General features: G+C 46.8%; 1 protein-coding gene and 1 long non-coding RNA gene across 2 annotated transcripts in view; one reads left to right on the plus strand and one right to left on the minus strand.

Annotated features, from left to right (window-relative positions):
* LOC121002852 (cytochrome P450 2C29-like) overlaps positions 1-18212 on the plus strand; it is a 42236-nt gene that overhangs the window by 19807 nt on the left and 4217 nt on the right. Inside the window, exons 5-8 of the mRNA XM_040434462.1 lie at positions 7990-8150; positions 10254-10430; positions 12814-12955; positions 13209-13396. Of these exons, the coding sequence (XP_040290396.1) occupies positions 7990-8150; positions 10254-10430; positions 12814-12955; positions 13209-13396 (668 nt within the window). The remainder of the gene's footprint in view (positions 1-7989; positions 8151-10253; positions 10431-12813; positions 12956-13208; positions 13397-18212) is intronic.
* On the minus strand, positions 9154-10272 carry LOC121002855. The gene is made up of 3 exons (XR_005779340.1): positions 10162-10272; positions 9716-10054; positions 9154-9557 (listed from the first exon to the last, which is right to left on the minus strand). It is a non-coding gene; the product is annotated as an uncharacterized LOC121002855 (long non-coding RNA).

Below are 18212 nucleotides of genomic sequence, written 5' to 3' on the forward strand. Positions count from 1 at the left end.
ACAGGAGGAGGGGGAGCAGGGTCACTAGTGGGGTGACAGGAGGAGGGGGAGCAGGGTCACTAGTGGTCTGACAGGAGGAGGGGGAAGCAGGGTCACTAGTGGGGTGACAGGAGGAGGGGGGAGCAGGGTCACTAGTGGGGTGACAGGAGGAGGGGAGAGCAGGGTCACTAGTGGGGTGACAGGATGAGGGGGAGCAGGGTCACTAGTGGGGTGACAGGATGAGGGGGAGCAGGGTCACTAGTGGGGTGACAGGAGGAGGGGGAGCAGGGTCACTAGTGGGGTGACAGGAGGAGGGGGAGCAGGGTCACTAGTGGGGTGACAGGAGGAGGGGGAGCAGGGTCACTAGTGGGGTGACAGGAGGAGGGGGAGCAGGGTCACTAGTGGGGTGACAGGAGGAGGGGGAGCAGGGTCACTAGTGGGGTGACAGGAGGAGGGGGAAGCAGGGTCACTAGTGGGGTGACAGGAGGAGGGGGAGCAGGGTCACTAGTGGGGTGACAGGAGGAGGGGGAGCAGGGTCACTAGTGGGGAGACAGGAGGAGGGAGAGGAGAGAACTGTGAGACTGGACACAACCATGATTGGGGGAAGGGGGAATCACTTACTTGAAGACTGACAGGCCGGGCTCCTTAGCTCTCCAGCGGCTCTGTCTTGTTTCCATGGGTCCTTGCGCAGCGCACCATGCTCTCCTTACTACAGCCGTCAGCCACCCTAGGAGCCCTCCTTCTTCCAGCTCCCGCCGGCTTCCTCTGCTGCAGGACCTGCCACTCCGACCAGTGTACTCGCGAACGTGCACATGCACGCGCGCACTGACGCTCCGCACTCTGCAGGCCTGGAGATCTTTTATGACGGCGGCAGTGCTGCGCAGCGCCAGCAACAGTTTGTAAAAAATTTTAGTGGGACCGTGAACAAACCAGTGGGCCCCCCCCAAAAGCAGTGGACCCTGGCACTTGCCCGGGTTTGCCGGGTGCTGGTGCCGGCCCTGAGAGGAAGATCATACACAACTTTAATTAACGACATGCGACTCAACCACCTCACAAAAAGACATCAGGCCACTAAACTTGCAGGAGGCAAATCCTTCAAATCTATTCTAGCTCTCTGACCACCACTGGTCAGGAGCCAGGACAAACCCTTCCCAACATTTACTGTACATGTACAGAAGAAGTCGGAATTAAAGGCTATGGAAACCTACAGGGGCATATTTTATGATTGCATTTTATTCATTTTGGTCTTTATTAAATTGGTCTTTATTAAAAAAATTCAGCCATTTCTGGGAGACTCCTGTTCGTCCTTCCCTTTGGAGGAACAGGTAGACTCAGTCCTGACATTAGTTCCAGGGTCCTATAGGGTGAGATAGGATTCTAAGTACCCGGTGTATGAACTTGCCTACCTTTGGGGCCTGTTCATACTGGTGTCCATTTTCCTTCCCTAGTTTCCAGGCCTTATTCCGGGATCACCAAATAAAAAAATAAAAAATATGTTAAACATAAAAACATGATTTAACCCCATCCCTTTCCATTCACACAGCCATATAAGGGCTTGTTTTTTGCAGAACAAATTGTACTTTCTAATGGCACCATTTAATATTGCATAGAATGTAGTGGGAAGCTGGGAACAAATTCCAAATGGGGTGGAATTGGGAAATAAACACAATTCTGCCACAGTTTAATGGGTTTTGTTTTTAAGGCGTTCACTATGCAGTAAAACTGACTTGTGCTCTTCATTCTCCAGATCAGTACAATTACGGCGATACCACATATGTATAGTTTTTCATGCACTTAAAAAAAAAATATATATATTTCCATTGCCATTTTCTAACCCCCATTTTATAGTTATGTCTACAGAGCTGTGTTAAGGCTCATTGTTTGCAGGATGATCTGTAGTTTTAGTTAATATCTTAGGGTGTGTATGACTTTGATCACTTTTTATAAAAAAAAATTGGGAGGTAAAGTGATGAAAAAACAGAATACATTTTTTAATACTTTAAAAGTACAGGCGTTTTTGCATGCGGCGATTAGGGATGAGCGAATCGACTTCGGATGAAACATCTGAAGTCGATTCACATAAAGCTTCGTTCTAATACTGTACGGAGCAGGAGCAGGAGCTCCGTACAGTATTAGAATGTATTGGCCTCGATGAGCCAAAGTTATTGCTTTGATAAGTCTCACGAGTGGTACCTTGGAACCGAACCCGAGTTCGGGAAATGTTTTTTTATTTATGAAGCTATTGCGCAAAGTAATAACTTCGGCTCATCAGAGCCAATACATTCTAATACTGTACGGAGCTCCTGCTCCTGCTCCGTACAGTATTAGAACAAAGCTTTATGTGAATCGACTTCAGATGTTTCATCCGAAGTCGATTCGCTCATCCCTAATCGCCGCATGCAAAAACGCCTGTACTTTTAAAGTATTAAAAAATGTATTCTGTTTTTTCATCACTTTACCTCCCCAAATTTTTTTTAAAAAAGTGATCAAAGTCATACACACCCTAAGATATTAACCAAAACTACAGATCATCCTGCAAACAATGAGCCTTAACACAGCTCTGTAGACATAACTATAAAATGGGGGTTAGAAAATGGCAATGGAAATATTTAAAAAAAATTTTTAAACGCACGAAAAACTATACATATGTGGTATCGCCGTAATTGTACTGATCTGGAGAATGAAGAGCACAAGTCAGTTTTACTGCAAAGTGAACGCCTTAAAAACAAAAGTCGATTCGCTCATCCTTAGCGGCAATGCCCATGATGTTGATTTTTTTAATTGTATAAGTATTTTGATTTTGGAGAAGGGGGTGGTTTGAATTTTTATATATTTTTAATTTTTTTTAATTTTTTTTAATGTTTTTTTATTTTTATTTCTTACTTTCATCAGATTGCAATTTGTATATACCCTATACATATATCACTATATTACAATTCAGTGCTGCCACCTGCTGGCCTGAATTGTAATATACACATAATGAGCCTGAAAGCCTAGTGAAGGCTAAGGCTCAATACTTACAAGAACACCTTCCCTGATCTCCGCCCGAGAAAGGAGTTCCTGCCCTTGAAGTGCACACTTCTGGATTTCCGGCCTCACATTTGACCATGGCATCTGAGGGGTTAAATGTCTACGATCGGCATTACTGCCCATCGCGGACAATAGCCACGGGTGTCTGCTGTATGAAACAGAAGGCACCAGCTAGCTATGGCTCTTGCTCTGGACGGATGTCGGGAAGGGCTTAAACAATAGGTCATTTTCTGATGACACATTTCCTTTAAGTGTATGGAGTGTCCTCCAAAGATGAGAGCTTTCCATACATGTCAGGAGGCAGCTATGTTATTTAGCTGACATCTGCCAGGGGACCAAGGTGGTATCACGGCAGCCAGAGGCCTAGTGAAGGCCCCCAGGTCTGCCATGTTAGTATTCCCATAAAAACCTTGCAAAGTGCAATAGTATGATGTCACTGGCTCAGTACAGTGCACCACAGAAGTATTGCATTCCATAAACCAGAGGTACTGAAGTACTTATTGTAAAGGTCCACATGCCTGGGTCTACCATAGGGTGAAAGTCCAAGCAGCAATGAAAATGGAAGGAGGGACAACACCAGTGGCACGTAACGCTCTGCGGCAAGTAACAATAAGCTATGGCTCTCCCACCCAATCACTTTAGTACCCCAATGCAACAAAAATGTCCCCTTAGTGCCACCTCACAATAATGATCATCCTTAGTGCCCCTCAGATAGTATGATGCAGGGGCGTAGCTAATGGCTGATGGGCCCTGGTGCAAGAGTTCAGCTTGGGGCCCCCCTTCCCTCAGTGGTTTGTGGCCAAGGGCAGGAAGCACATAGCCCTCATGCTTCCCGAGGCTAAAATTGAAACGGCACCCCTGCCCCCATGCCAAATTCTTGATTTAACCCCTTCCCTTGAGCCAGAGGTGTAACTTGACCAGCATAGACTTTCTATAATACTGGTGTCTTCTTATGCACCACAAGGGTCTTTGGGCCCCCTCAGGCTCCTGGGCCCGATAGCGACTGCTACCTCTGCACCCCCTATAGCTACGCCCCTGGTATGATGTCCCTTTAGTGGCTTCCCTGACAGCAAGGATGATCTGTGAGGTCACAGGACCTATCGCTCTGATGGCTTCCTGCTTTACCATTGTAGTCAACTGTATCCTCATCCTGAGGACACAGATATAGGAGAGCGGGAGCTGCAGAAGTCTGGACAGCAGGCAACCATGGTCCAGATTCATATAAATGATGCAGTGATTACTGGTTTAAAATAAAATTTTGTTTAATAAGAAAAATTGTTTGATACATTTTTAAAAATATAAAACAAGCCACAAATATTGTTAAAAAACATTTTTTCCATCCAGCACATAAAATATTGAAAAAGATCATTACAAAATTCAGATAATTGATATTGTAGTGTCTGAAAAAGATATTACAATATCACATCTTTTACACTACATGGTGAATGCTGTGAATAAAAAAATGAAGAGTCACGATGCCAGGATTGCTGTTTTTGATCACCTTATGGAAACATTGTATGTACTAAAAAAAATGTGATCAAAGATAATAATTAATCCTCTATGAATCCTCAATGATGGCACCGCCTGAAGGTTAACCCTTGAGCTCTGTAGGGGCAGGAACAGAGATTATGAAGGGTGTTCAATAAGTTATCTACCCCAGCATGTTCTGTCAGTGTTAGAGCGCTGAGCTTGTCTGTGCAGGTTGAGACATGTCGGGACATCCCTCACACACCGTAGCAGTTTAGTCTGATGAAAGTGACAGGATGGCAAGTGTAGGTCTACAAAGAAAGTGAGGGATTTGGAGATTTGTTCTGTGATTCAATTCCTTAAGAATGAACAAAAGAAATCCATAAAAGGATGATGTCACGGGTAGTACTTGGAAGGAAAGACAACCAACAGACTAGGCCCCAAACCTGGGGAACAAAGAGGTCACCTCCTAGCAATCCATGAATCTCTCCCTAAGCTGCTAACAACATGTGCAAATCTCAAAGGTAGAAATGCACAGGAACCTGAGGCTGCCGAAACACTGCACCAAACCCTCAGCTTAGGGAACAGGGAAAGAGGCAACTGGCTCCTTCCAAACTGAAGGAGCTAGTGTCTCCCTGAGGCCTAGTCAGAACAGACACACAAAGAAATGGGGGGGGGGGGTGCTTTTGGTGGGTTTGGAACTAATGGTGGTCTGTGGATGGCACTATTACTGGGGATCTGTGGATGGCACTGTTATGGGGGGATCTGTGAAGGACACTGTTATGGGGGGATCTGTGGATGACGGACACTGTTATGGGGGGATCTGTGAAGGACACTGTTATGGGGGGATCTGTGGATGACGGATACTATTATGGGGGGATCTGTGGATGACGGACACTGTTATGGGGGATCTGTGGATGACGGACACTGTTATGGGGGGATCTGTGGATGACGGACACTGTTATGGGGGGATCTGTGGATGACGGACACTGTTATGGGGGGATCTGTGGATGACGGACACTATTATGGGGGGGATCTGTGGATGACGGACACTATTATGGGGGGATCTGTGGATGATGGACACTGTTATGGGGGGATCTGTGGATGACGGACACTGTTATGGGGGGATCTGTGGATGACGGACACTGTTATGGGGGGGATCTGTGACGGACACTGTTACAGGGGGGATCTGTGACGGACACTGTTACAGGGGGGATCTGTGGCTGGCACTGTTACAGGGGGGGATCTGTGGGTGGCACTGTTATATATGTGCCATCCACAGACCCCCCCAGCCCATAACTGTGCCATCCACAGATGTCCCCGATAAAAATGTCATCCACAGTTCCCCCCCGCCCCGCCGCTCCAGTATACAAATATAAAATGTCTTATTCAATTAATAGTTATTAAACATGCCTCCCAACTCCTAATAGTACCGTACATCCTAACCGCTTCAGTAGAACCCAGGCAGGCCGGGCGGCCGGCGTGTCACTCACTGACGTCACTTGCCTGCGCCGCCTGCTTCATTCATAAAGTAGGTGGCGGAGGCACGTGACATCAGGGAGTTACGCTGCCGCCCGCCCGGCCTGCCTGCCGGCATTCTACAGAAGTGGTTAGGATGTACGGTACTATTAGGAGTGGGGGGGGCATGTTTAATAACTATTAATTGAATAAGACATCTTATATTAGTATACCGGAGCGGCAGGGCTATAGTACACTGTCTGCACCGCCACGCCGCTATTGCCGGCCCCCAGCTCCTCCTCCCAGTCCCTCCCCCGCTTGCACATCGCAGCTTGCGATGTAAAACTGCCAGCATTCGCCCCGTTTTGGGGGAAGAAAAAGTGAGTCTTATGGGGCGAAAAATACGGTAAGTCTTCAGCCCCTTTACTCTGGAAATAAGACTTCAGCCCCTTTACTCTGGAAATAAGACTTCAGCCCCTTTACTCGGGAAATAAGTCTTCAGCCCCTTTACTCGGGAAATAAGTCTTCAGCCCCCTTACTCTGGAAAAAGTCTTCAGCCCCTTTACTCGGGAAATAAGTCTTCAGCCCCTTTACTCGGGAAATAAGTCTTCAGCCCCTTTACTCTGGAAATAAGTCTTCAGCCCCTTTACTCGGGAAATAAGTCTTCAGCCCCTTTACTCGGGAAATAAGTCTTCAGCCCCTTTACTCTGGAAATAAGACTTCAGCCCCTTTACTCGGGAAATAAGTCTTCAGCCCCCTTACTCTGGAAAAAGTCTTCAGCCCCTTTACTCGGGAAATAAGTCTTCAGCCCCTTTACTCGGGACATAAGTCTTCAGCCCCTTTACTCGGGACATAAGTCTTCAGCCCCTTTACTCGGGAAATAAGTCTTCAGCCCCCTTACTCTGGAAAAAGTCTTCAGCCCCCTTACTCTGGAAAAAGTCTTCAGCCCCTTTACTCGGGAAATAAGTCTTCAGCCCCTTTACTCGGGAAATAAGTCTTCAGCCCCTTTACTCGGGAAATAAGTCTTCAGCCCCTTTACTCGGGAAATAAGTCTTCAGCCCCTTTACTCGGGAAATAAGTCTTCAGCCCCTTTACTCGGGACATAAGTCTTCAGCCCCTTTACGCAGGACATAAGTCTTCAGCCCCTTTACTCGGGAAATAAGTCTTCAGCCCCTTTACTTAGGACATAAGTCTTCAGCCCCTTTACTCGGGACATAAGTCTTCAGCCCCTTTACTCAGGACATAAGTCTTCAGCCGCTTAAGTCAGGACTTCAAGCTCCTTTGACAGCGATTCCAGCCTCCCGTCTTCTTGGGAATGATGCTACAATGTTTGCACACCTGGATTTGGGAATTTTCTGCCGTTCTTCTTTGCAGATCTTTTTAAGCTGTTTCAGGTTAGATGAAGGCTGTCACTGGATATAGTCATTTTCAGGACTTTCCACTGATGTTCCATCTTGGTTTCATCGGACCAGAGGATCTTGTTTCTCAATGTCTGAGAATCCATTGCATGCGCAATAGTCGTTCCCTGCCATTGCACCCGCTACTGACAAAGAAATGCACTTCATGACAAAGTAATTCGCCACAAAGCGAATTACTAGTTATGTAGACAGAAGAATAAAAAAGTTTATGGGGATGAATAAAGAATACTAGTTGGAAGGGGTTAACATCTTAGAACAAAATCAAAAATGGAACTGCAACAGAAGAAAGGAACATTAGGTATCAATAAGAGTGTAAAGGAGAAGCATCACAGAGGTACCCAGAGAAGAGGACCTCCGATGCTGGTAAGGCAGGGGTGAGCCAGATACACATAGATTTTTCAAGCCTTCAAAACAAAGCCCCATCTAGTGTAGGAGGACCGCAAATCATTAATGGAGTGGGAGAGGAACCTGTGAAAAGATCATGATTCCAGCAGTCAGGGTGCACCCCACATATGCAGAGTATTTCACTGTATATAGCACTCCTATAATAATATGTGAGTATATACAGTACGATCTGCAGCTGACTGATGATGACCTGACTGGAGGTCACCTTATGATGTTCATTCTCTCTCCGCAGGGAAACCCTTCAACGCATCAATGTACCTGGCCAGTAATGTGATAAACATCATGGCTACTATTCTGTTTCGAAGTCGTTTTGATTACTTGGACGAGCGGCTTCCAGAACTTATCGTGACTATGGCCAGACATATCAACGGGGTTACGTCTCCGCTAAGCACGGTTGTCTATCATTATATTATGGGACTTTTGTTGCCATTTTCTCCATCAGGATACCCCATAGTTAAGGGGGACGTGTAGCTTTCCACGTTTTTATAATGTCATCATATTGTAAGATGTTACTACACTTGTACTGAATGTCAATTAGCTTAAGGGCTCATTCAGACGGCCGTAGTGCTTTGCAGTCCGCAAATTGCAAACACGGATACCGGCCATGTGCATTCCCCATTTTGTGGACCTCACATGGCCGGCACTGTGATATCCCCTCCCTGCGCTCATTACTAGGATGAGTACACAGGACAGGATACCAAATGGTCAGTGTTCAGCCTCCTGTTACAGCCAGAAGCCTGAAGGGGCAAGTGAGAACTGGACACTAGGTATTAAAGATTAACCTCTACACTGCCCTAGACCACCAGGGATTCTGACACTAACCTGTCCACTGCTTCACTGTCCTAGACAACCAAGGTGGTATTAACCCCTTCTAAGTCTTAAACAACCAAGAATACTGACCTGAACCAGTTCCCTGCTCTAGTCTATCAGAGATGCAGACATTGACCCATTCACTGTCCTAGACCTCTAAGGACTGTTTAATTAAAGAAGACTCCCCTTCAGGGCTAGACCTGTAGAGGGAAGCATATTTACCTGCTCCCAGTTCCTGGGTTCCTTAGTTCCTTTGTGCCAAGAAGGATCAAGGACCCAGCGGTAGGCAGCAGTAAAGCATACTTCCCTCTGCAGGTCTGGCCATGGGAGGGTCTGCTGAAAGACCCCCAGAAGATGAACAATCCCTTTAACTACATAACTGTCCTAGAAAAAAGGGATGAAAATAATAACCCCTTCTATGACCTAGACTACCAGTGAAGGTAATAATCTTCTCTGCACTAAACACTCAGGGGTTTAACCCATTTATTTTTTAGATACAATCATTAACAGTCCCAGACATTAACCACTTCTCTTCCATAGACTTCAGGGATATTAACATAAACCCATTAACTACCTTAGCTAATTATTGCTAACTATTTGGTACTACACAACAATTTATAGTTGCCACTGTTTTGGGTCGCCCGGTTTAGACTGAACAATGTCCAATGACCTCACTGCCTGCTCGCTACCTACAAAGACTTAAGGGAATAGTGTCCAGTGACCTCACTACCCCGATCACCACCTACAAAGACTTAAGGGAATAGTGTCCAGTGACCTCACTACCCCGATCACCACCTACAAAGACTTAGAGGGAACAGTGTCCAGTGACCTCACTGCCCCGATCACCACCTACAAAGACTTAGAGGGAACAGTGTCCAGTGACCTCACTACCCCGATCACCACCTACAAAGACTTAGAGGAAACAGTGTCCAGTGACCTCACTGCCCCGATCACCACCTACAAAGACTTAAGGGAACAGTGTCCAGTGACCTCACTGCCCCGATCACCACCTACAAAGACTTAGAGGGAAGTGTCCAGTGATCTCACTGCCCCAATCACCACCTACAAAGACTTAGAGGGAACAGTGTCCAGTGACCTCACTGCCCCGATCACCACCTACAAAGACTAAGAGGGAAGTGTCCAGTGACCTCACTGCCCCGATCACCACCTACAAAGACTTAGAGGGAACAGTGTCCAGTGACCTCACTGCTCCGATCACCACCTACAAAGACTTAAGGGAACAGTGTCCAGTGACCTCACTGCCCCGATCACCACCTACAAAGACTTAGAGGGAAGTGTCCAGTGACCTCACTGCCCCGATCACCACCTACAAAGACTTAGAGGGAACAGTGTTTAGTGACCTCACTGCCCCGATCACCACCTACAAAGACTTAGAGGGAACAGTGTCCAGTGACCTCACTGCCCCGATCACCACCTACAAAGACTTAGAGGGAAGTGTCCAGTGACCTCACTGCCCCGATCACCACCTACAAAGACTTAGAGGGAACAGTGTCCATTGACCTCACTGCTCCGATCACCACCTACAAAGACTTAAGGGAACAGTGTCCAGTGACCTCACTGCCCCAATCACCACCTACAAAAACTTAGAGGGATCATTGTTCTTGGAAGTCTCATTCCTATGTTTAATCCTAATGTTTATCTTTTCTTTTTGGTTCCTATTTACAGCTCTGCAATTTTGTCCCAGCTCTTCTGTACATCCCTCAAATCAGGCATAAAGTCATTAAAGACAGTCAATACGTCCAGGAGTTTGTGGCAGAATGTATAAAGCCTAACATAGAGACTTTCTCGATGTCTGTGCCACCGCGGGATTTCATAGACCATTTCATGGTGAAGATTAAGGAGGTAATGGAACAGATGGGGGTCTGCTGAGAAGTAGCATACATGACCTCAAATTGTTGCTTAATCCATTTCACTGGAATTCCAAATTACATCCTGTATCATACTTCAGAGATGCATTTACAGTTGTGCACATGGGAAGACTGGGAACTTAAAGTGGCCCTGGAATAGTCCTAGAAGTGGCCCCATGTTGTACGAGGTCCAAATTGACTGTAGGCTGGCCAACACAAGTATGTAGGGGAAAGAGAAGTAGGTGAGGCCAGTAATACTGTAGTACAACACAAAATACCGCCCCAGGAAACCCAAATACCACTGTGCAGCACACTCCCCTAGACCACCAGGGATTCTGACACTAAGACTTTCACTGCTCTAGGCCTCCAAGGTAGTATTAACCCATTCTGTGACCTAGACAACCAAAGGTACTGACCTGAACCAGTTCACTGCTCTGTCCTATCAGAGATGCAGACATTGACCCCTTCACCGCCCTAGACCTCTAAGGATTGTATTTAGAGGGCTCCCCTTTGAGGCTTTACCTTCAGAGGTAAGCATGCTTAGCTGTTCCCAGCCGCTGGGCTTCTTAGTTTCCCTACCACCACCGTCAGGCTGCAGTCCCCTGCTGTCAACATCCAGTTTGGCGCTGCAGCAGCACAGTAACAGGTTAGTCAAGGATCCAGGACCCAGCGGTAGTCAGCAGTAAAGCATGCTTCCCTCTGCAGGTCTGGCCCAGAGGGGGAGATCTGCCAAAAGACCCTCAGAAAATGAACAACACCTTTAACTACATCACTGTCATAAAAAAACTAGGAATGCAAACTATAACCCCTTCTATGACCTAGACTACCAGTGAAGGTAATAATCTTCTCTGCACTAAACCCCTGGGGGTCTTAACCCATTCTCTGCTTTAGATACAATCATTAACAGTCCCATACATTAACCCTTTCTCTGCCATAAAACTCTGGGATATTAACTTAAATTGATGAACTACCTTAGTTAATTATTGCTAATTAATTGGCTCTACACAGCAACTTCACATTTAGGAGTGATGGGAAGGAGCGAGTGTGAGCTCTGTATATACAGTACAGACCAAAAGTTTGGACACACCTTCTCATTCAAAGAGTTTTCCTTATTTTCATGACTATGAAGGCATCAAAACTATGAATTAACACATGTGGAATTATATACATAACAAACAAGTGTGAAACAACTGAAAATATGTCATATTCTAGGTTCTTCAAAGTAGCCACCTTTTGCTTTGATTACTGCTTTGCACACTCTTGGCATTCTCTTGATGAGCTTCAAGAGGTAGTCCCCTGAAATGGTCTTCCAACAGTCTTGAAGGAGTTCCCAGAGATGCTTAGCACTTGTTGGCCCTTTTGCCTTCACTCTGCGGTCCAGCTCACCCCAAACCATCTCGATTAGGTTCAGGTCCGGTGACTGTGGAGGCCAGGTCATCTGGCGCAGCACCCCATCACTCTCCTTCATGGTCAAATAGCCCTTACTTTCAAAGTTTTCCCAATTTTTCGGCTGACTGACTGACCTTCATTTCTTAAAGTAATGATGGCCACTCGTTTTTCTTTACTTAGCTGCTTTTTTCTTGCCATAATACAAATTCTAACAGTCTATTTAGTAGGACTATCAGCTGTGTATCCACCTGACTTCTCCTCAACGCAACTGATGGTCCCAACCCCATTTATAAGGCAAGAAATCCCACTTATTAAACCTGACAGGGGACACCTGTGAAGTGAAAACCATTTCAGGGGACTACCTCTTGAAGCTCTTCAAGAGAATGCCAAGAGTGTGCAAAGCAGTAATCAAAGCAAAAGGTGGCTACTTTGAAGAACCTAGAATATGACATATTTTCAGTTGTTTCACACTTGTTTGTTATGTATATAATTCCACATGTGTTATTTCATAGTTTTGATGCCTTCAGTGTGAATCTACAATTTTCATAGTCATGAAAATAAAGAAAACTCTTTGAATGAGAAGGTGTGTCCAAACTTTTGGTCTGTACTGTACAGGAGTCAGACATGAAGTCAGGAAATCATTTCTATTAGACATATGATTCATGGGGGGAGGCTTGACTTCCTCTGGATCAACACAGTAGAATTACATGTTGGACCTTTGTCATTTTACAACCTTACTAGGTAAGAATAATTATTAACTACAAGCCCACTGTCTGCCCTCACTCTCTGTTGGACAACCATAGAAATGGAAATGTTTACCAGATCACCATGGGTTCTATCAGCCCAGCAGACCATGGTATCTGCTCAGGTTTGCCTGGTGCTAACACTAGTCCTGAAGAAGAGTCAATCTAATCTATCACTTATACCATAATGAAGACATGTCCAATATAATAATCACATATCTGACCAGATGTTCTTTGCTTCCTCAGGTGGAACATGAGAAGGACACAGCTTTCTGTGACACCAGTCTCCTCATGGTGACTGTAGCACTTTTAGCAGGTGGAACTGAGACAACATCTACTAGCCTAAAATTCGCCCTGGTGTTATTGGCCAATTATCCAGAAATACAAGGTATGAACATCATTGACCCTGTAGTAGGACTTCTTAGGGTATGAACTAAGTGAAGAGATGCAAGATAACAGCTTATCTGTGCAGGTCCTTCTGCAGTAACAAGACCCATACACCCACTGCACATAGCACGGCAAAAACCATGACACTACTACTTTGTCCAATAAATTTATGGGAACTTGGCCCCAGAAATACACCCAAACCATCAGTATTATATAATCTGTTCTTACCATTCACTCCGATCTTTGTCTCACAGCTAAAGCTCAGCAGGAGGTAGACGAGTACGCCAAGAACTCGCGTCAACTGGAGATCGAGGACAGACCCCACTTACCATATACAAATGCTGTCCTTCACGAATGCCAGAGAATTCTCGATGTAGCACCAACTGCACTTTTCCATACCAATGTTGAAGAGATTAAAATCAAGGATTATACCATCCCAAAGGTACGTCTTTCACATTGCACAAAACAAATATATTGTAGATTTGACTACAAGAATTTGACCTAGTTCTTCTCTGAAAACCTGTTCTAAAATGGCCATATACATTGGATGCATGCCATCCAAACCCACCAATTTTGTCTGGATTGATCAACAGTCTAATGTGTTTTGGGGCTGGGCCTCCTGAGTCTCCCCTGACGGCAGATGTCAGGGGAAGGAAGGGTCAGGAAAGCTGGGTTTTAACATGCCCAGTACTTAGCCGCCCGACAAAGGTATCTGACAGCAGCTTTCTCTTCTCTCCCATTCACAACACATGCATGCTGGGGCAAGCCAGGAATGAATGTACATGGGAAATGGGGAGTAATAGCTGTATGCGGAATGAGTACATATCTGACAGTTATGTGAATGGGCGGCTCTAGTCCTGCTCACACAGCTGACAGTCTTGTTACAATGTACCAGTGTAGCTTCTCCTCTGTGAGCTAAACACAAAAGCAGCACAGATGTCTCTCTGCTCCTGGACTCCAGGCACCTAGTAATTCTCTTCATTGACAGATTTTATTAAACTCTTATTTTTTGTGTTACCCACCGGCAAAATCTCATTCTTGCTGAGTTCATTGGCGTACACAGAGCTGTGGTTATAGCTGCTGCCAGTAGGAGGCGACACTAAACAGCATCGCCTACCAGATACATCGCCTTTGATGAGTTTGTATAGAAGCAGAAGCCGACATCAACTAAAGCTGGCCGTAAACATTAAAGAGAAGTAGGTTGATGGTTGACCAGCAGTTGAACAAACGAACATCTGATGAATGTTTGTTTCTTAGGGCTCATGCACACGACCGTTGTTTAGGTCCGCATCCGAACCGCATTTTTTGCGGCTCGGATGCGGACCAATTCACGTAAATGGGGCTGCAAAAGATGCGGACAGCACTCCGTTTGCTGTCCGCATCTGTTGCTCCGTTGCTTGGCCCTGCAAAAAAAATTGAACATGTCCTATTCTTGTCCGTTTTGCCGACAAGAACAAGCCTTTATATTATGGGCAGCCGTTCCGCAAATTGTGGAATACATACAGACGGCATCCGTGTTTTGCGTATCCACAATTTGCGGACTGCAAAACACGGCGCAGTCGTGTGCATGAGCCCTTAGACACAGCCATGCACGCTTTAGTCTTTGTTGACCGTTACAGTTGTTCAAATTGGGAATGTTCTTTAAAAGAAAGATCTTTTATCCATGAACCATCTTTCCTTGATTGAAAAAATCTTTGGTGCTACCACTGAACCAAAAATTTTAAACATGGACAACTTTTTTTCAGATGATAACAGTCTGCCATCGGTTGGCTAAAATGATCATTTGTTTTTACCCGATAAACGTTTATTTTGCTTGAAATCCTGCTTTGTGATAAACTTCAGACTAATGTGTATGGCCACTTTAAGGCAGGTGAGAACCTAGGATGAGAGGAACCCATGAAGAGAACAAATTATGCAACCTAGAAAAAAATACAGGTAAACTAGACGTGGGTGGAAACTCCATCCCCCAATGAACTCAGCAAGAGATTTCCCAGGATAGTAACAAAAAAATTATCTTGTCCTTTGGGGGCATAGAACCTTCCAAAAGCAGTCCCAGAAAACAAAGAAATAAGTCCAACTACCGATCACCTAAAAGGACTCCTGTCTGCAGTACTTTTGATTCCTCGGTTGTTGATGGTATCACCCTGTAAAATTCTGTGAAAATGTGTACCAAAGACCACTTAGTGACATTGCACTGACTTAGGGAGGTAAGATCTTTCCAGACCCTTCACACCACCCACAACTCCTTCCAACCCCATTAACACACGTAGCCATAATTCTTGGTGTAAAGGCCATAGCAGCCGTTTATTAAACAGCAATAATACTCCAACATCATTTTAAAGTATACATTAATAAATATCAACCAATAAATACAAACATATAAATACAATGTAATAATAACATTCACTTTGCGGAAGGATCCTAGAAGGCAACCCTAGCAAGCTGCGATCTTCACTCCACACATCTTCATCCTTACCCTCGGCCGCACTCGCCGACCCAAGGGCACCAAATCCTCCAAAATCCATATATTCCTCTACCCCTGTAGGCCTTTCAGCGCAACAGGAGCCCCCAGCTTTCAGCTTACCGAACCACATAGATGCACGTTCCAACGTGTCATGCACCTACTAAACATAGTATTGCCTTCCAGGACCCCCCGTTAACCTGCCAACGACGCACATAGGAGACACTTCACCTATGGACGTCCCGCCACACCCTGAACGCTGTTCCCAAACCATCCTGAAGCCCCAGTGCCCACAAATCAATACCAATCTCATTCAGATGCACCCCGTCAGACCTAAGGAACTGAGGCGAAGCCACCTCCAATTCCCTGTGGCGAACCACAAAACCGCCCTGCCGCCGTACAAAGCGCCCCACCTCCTTATTCAACTTCGCCCTAGCCTTGTTGATGCGGTCCACTGACCTCGCAATATGCCACGAACTCCTAGCTACCACCTCCGACCACACAACCAACAAATCCGGGAACTCCTCCATTAAACGCAACAAATCCAGTTTGATGTCCCGGATAACATCCCTCGAGCGGCGAACACCTAAGTCATTCCCGCCCACATGCAAAACCAATGTCCGGGCACCTGTCCAAGGAGGCAAAAGCATGAAATTCAGGCAACACAACATACCCCGCAAACCAATCCACCGGACCTGCAACTCATCCGGCTGGAAACCCAACTGCCGACCACTTCTCCGCACATCCGCTCTCAACGCTCCCCAGTATACATAAGAATGGCCAAAAATCCACGCCAAACAAGAACGCGAACCTGCAAACAAACAAAGGAAAACAGTTACCCAAACATGCAAATAACATACACAACAACTAAGCTCACTACCTCCACACCAACCTCACAACAAGTGAGGACGAATATATGAGCGAAAATACGCAGACTCCCACTGGCCAATCCGCATAATAGCATCCTCACCCAAACCCCATCTAGCAGCCTCCGTCGCCGCGCCAATACGAAAACAATGAGACGCAAACTCACTCGCCACAAAACCCGCTGCTGTCAAACACTTACGAAAAACCGCCACAAAATGATAGCGGGACAAAGCCGAGCCATCCAAATGTACCAGCAATCCCGCACCCCCACACGGTCGAAGGGCCAAAAACTCCTCCAAACAACGAACCGCGCACACCACCGATCCCGGCAGAGGCCGCAACAAAATGCACACCCCCTTGCCCACCTGGTCCGTTTTGGACCTACGCAACACACACCACAATCCATCTTTGCAAATACTCACATCCTCCCGTAATAAACCACCCCCACGTACCCAACTAACCGCCACCAGCTCAGAATCATATCCCTGCCCAGCACCTCAGAGGTACCAGCAGGTGGCGACATTCTGGATCCAGCACCTCACAGCTGCGCACCTGACCCCCGCCCTGTAGACAGAGACCGCGGCGCCGCCCGTAGTCTCCTGGACGAGTCCCCCGCTGCTGCACCCACACCAACCGAACGTGCAGCCTCCAACTCCGGACTCTGCGATGCCTCCTGACGCCTCCTGTGCGCATACGCCGCCGACCGGTCCTCACCTGGGGTAAGTGAGACCGCATCACCGTGGCCACAATCACCGCCGGCCGCCCGAGCCCTAACACTACGGCCTCCAGCACGCGCCAAACCCCGATCCACATCGCCGCCATGTACGCTCCCAGGCAACCTGGATGAAGCCTGACCCCGGCCACTCCGCAACTCAATCGCAGGCGCGCGACGCTGCGCCGAATTCCTCCCGCTGCGCCGGCTGGCAGGGACACTTGTCACTCCAGCCGGAGCAAGCAGAGGGTTACCAGGGGGGCTCCTAAGCCGACGCCATAACCGGGGTGTCACCTCCGGACTTAAGCGCTCCGGAGGCACAGATCTCCTAGCCCTCACTCTCCCCCCCGCAGTCGCCGGAGGCACCGTAGGTGCCCCCACCGCCGCCTGCAGACTACTTACCAGCCAGTCAGAACCATGCTGTTCTGCTGCTGCCCGCACCGCTACCAGCAATTCCTCAAGCACCGCCATGATCCTAAATTCGCCTGCACACGCAACTTCACCAGAACAATAATGGCCTCTGGTGCCGCCACAGCCCAGAATATAAACGGCCCGCGAAACTGCAGCACCGCCCCCCTGCACGTCCCCAGCAACACTCCACCCCCCAACTAAATTAACCCTATCCTAGTCTTCCACTTCCCCCCTCAGTCAGTTCTCACTGCGCTACGCCTGCGCCTCGCTCCGTTGTCCTGAATCTGAAGAGCAGAGACCCAAAGGAACACCTATCATCCTGGTAGAATGAGCTGTGATCCAAAAAAGATCACAGTTCGACTTACCAATTGCCAGTCTGATCCATTGGTTGGCTGTAGCCTTGGATGCCAACCATCCTTTCCACAGTTCATCTAGGATATTAAAAAAAAACATCAGAAGAGCAGAAGGAAGACATCAGGGACACATAAATATAAAGAGCCCTGGGTATACCCAGATGATGGAGGGGGCATTCCCCAAACTAAGAAGGAGAAGGGCAGAAGGAAGGGTGAACAAAATCCTAATTTAGATGGAAGGAAGATACAACGTTTGGAAAGAAGAAGGTTACATACAGGGTGAAGAACCTCCTTATCCTCGTGGAGCACCAAGAAGGACAACCAGCAATAGAGGGCTGCCAAACCAGAGACCCCTCTGATGGAGATGAAGGCCACTTTCCAGGAGAGAAATTCCAAGGCACTCAAAACTAATTTTGATGTAAAATTCCAAAAAGACAGAGGCAAAAAAAGATTA

This window comes from Bufo bufo, chromosome 5 (assembly GCF_905171765.1).
Source record: "Bufo bufo chromosome 5, aBufBuf1.1, whole genome shotgun sequence".
NCBI classification, from domain to species: Eukaryota; Metazoa; Chordata; class Amphibia; order Anura; family Bufonidae; genus Bufo; species Bufo bufo.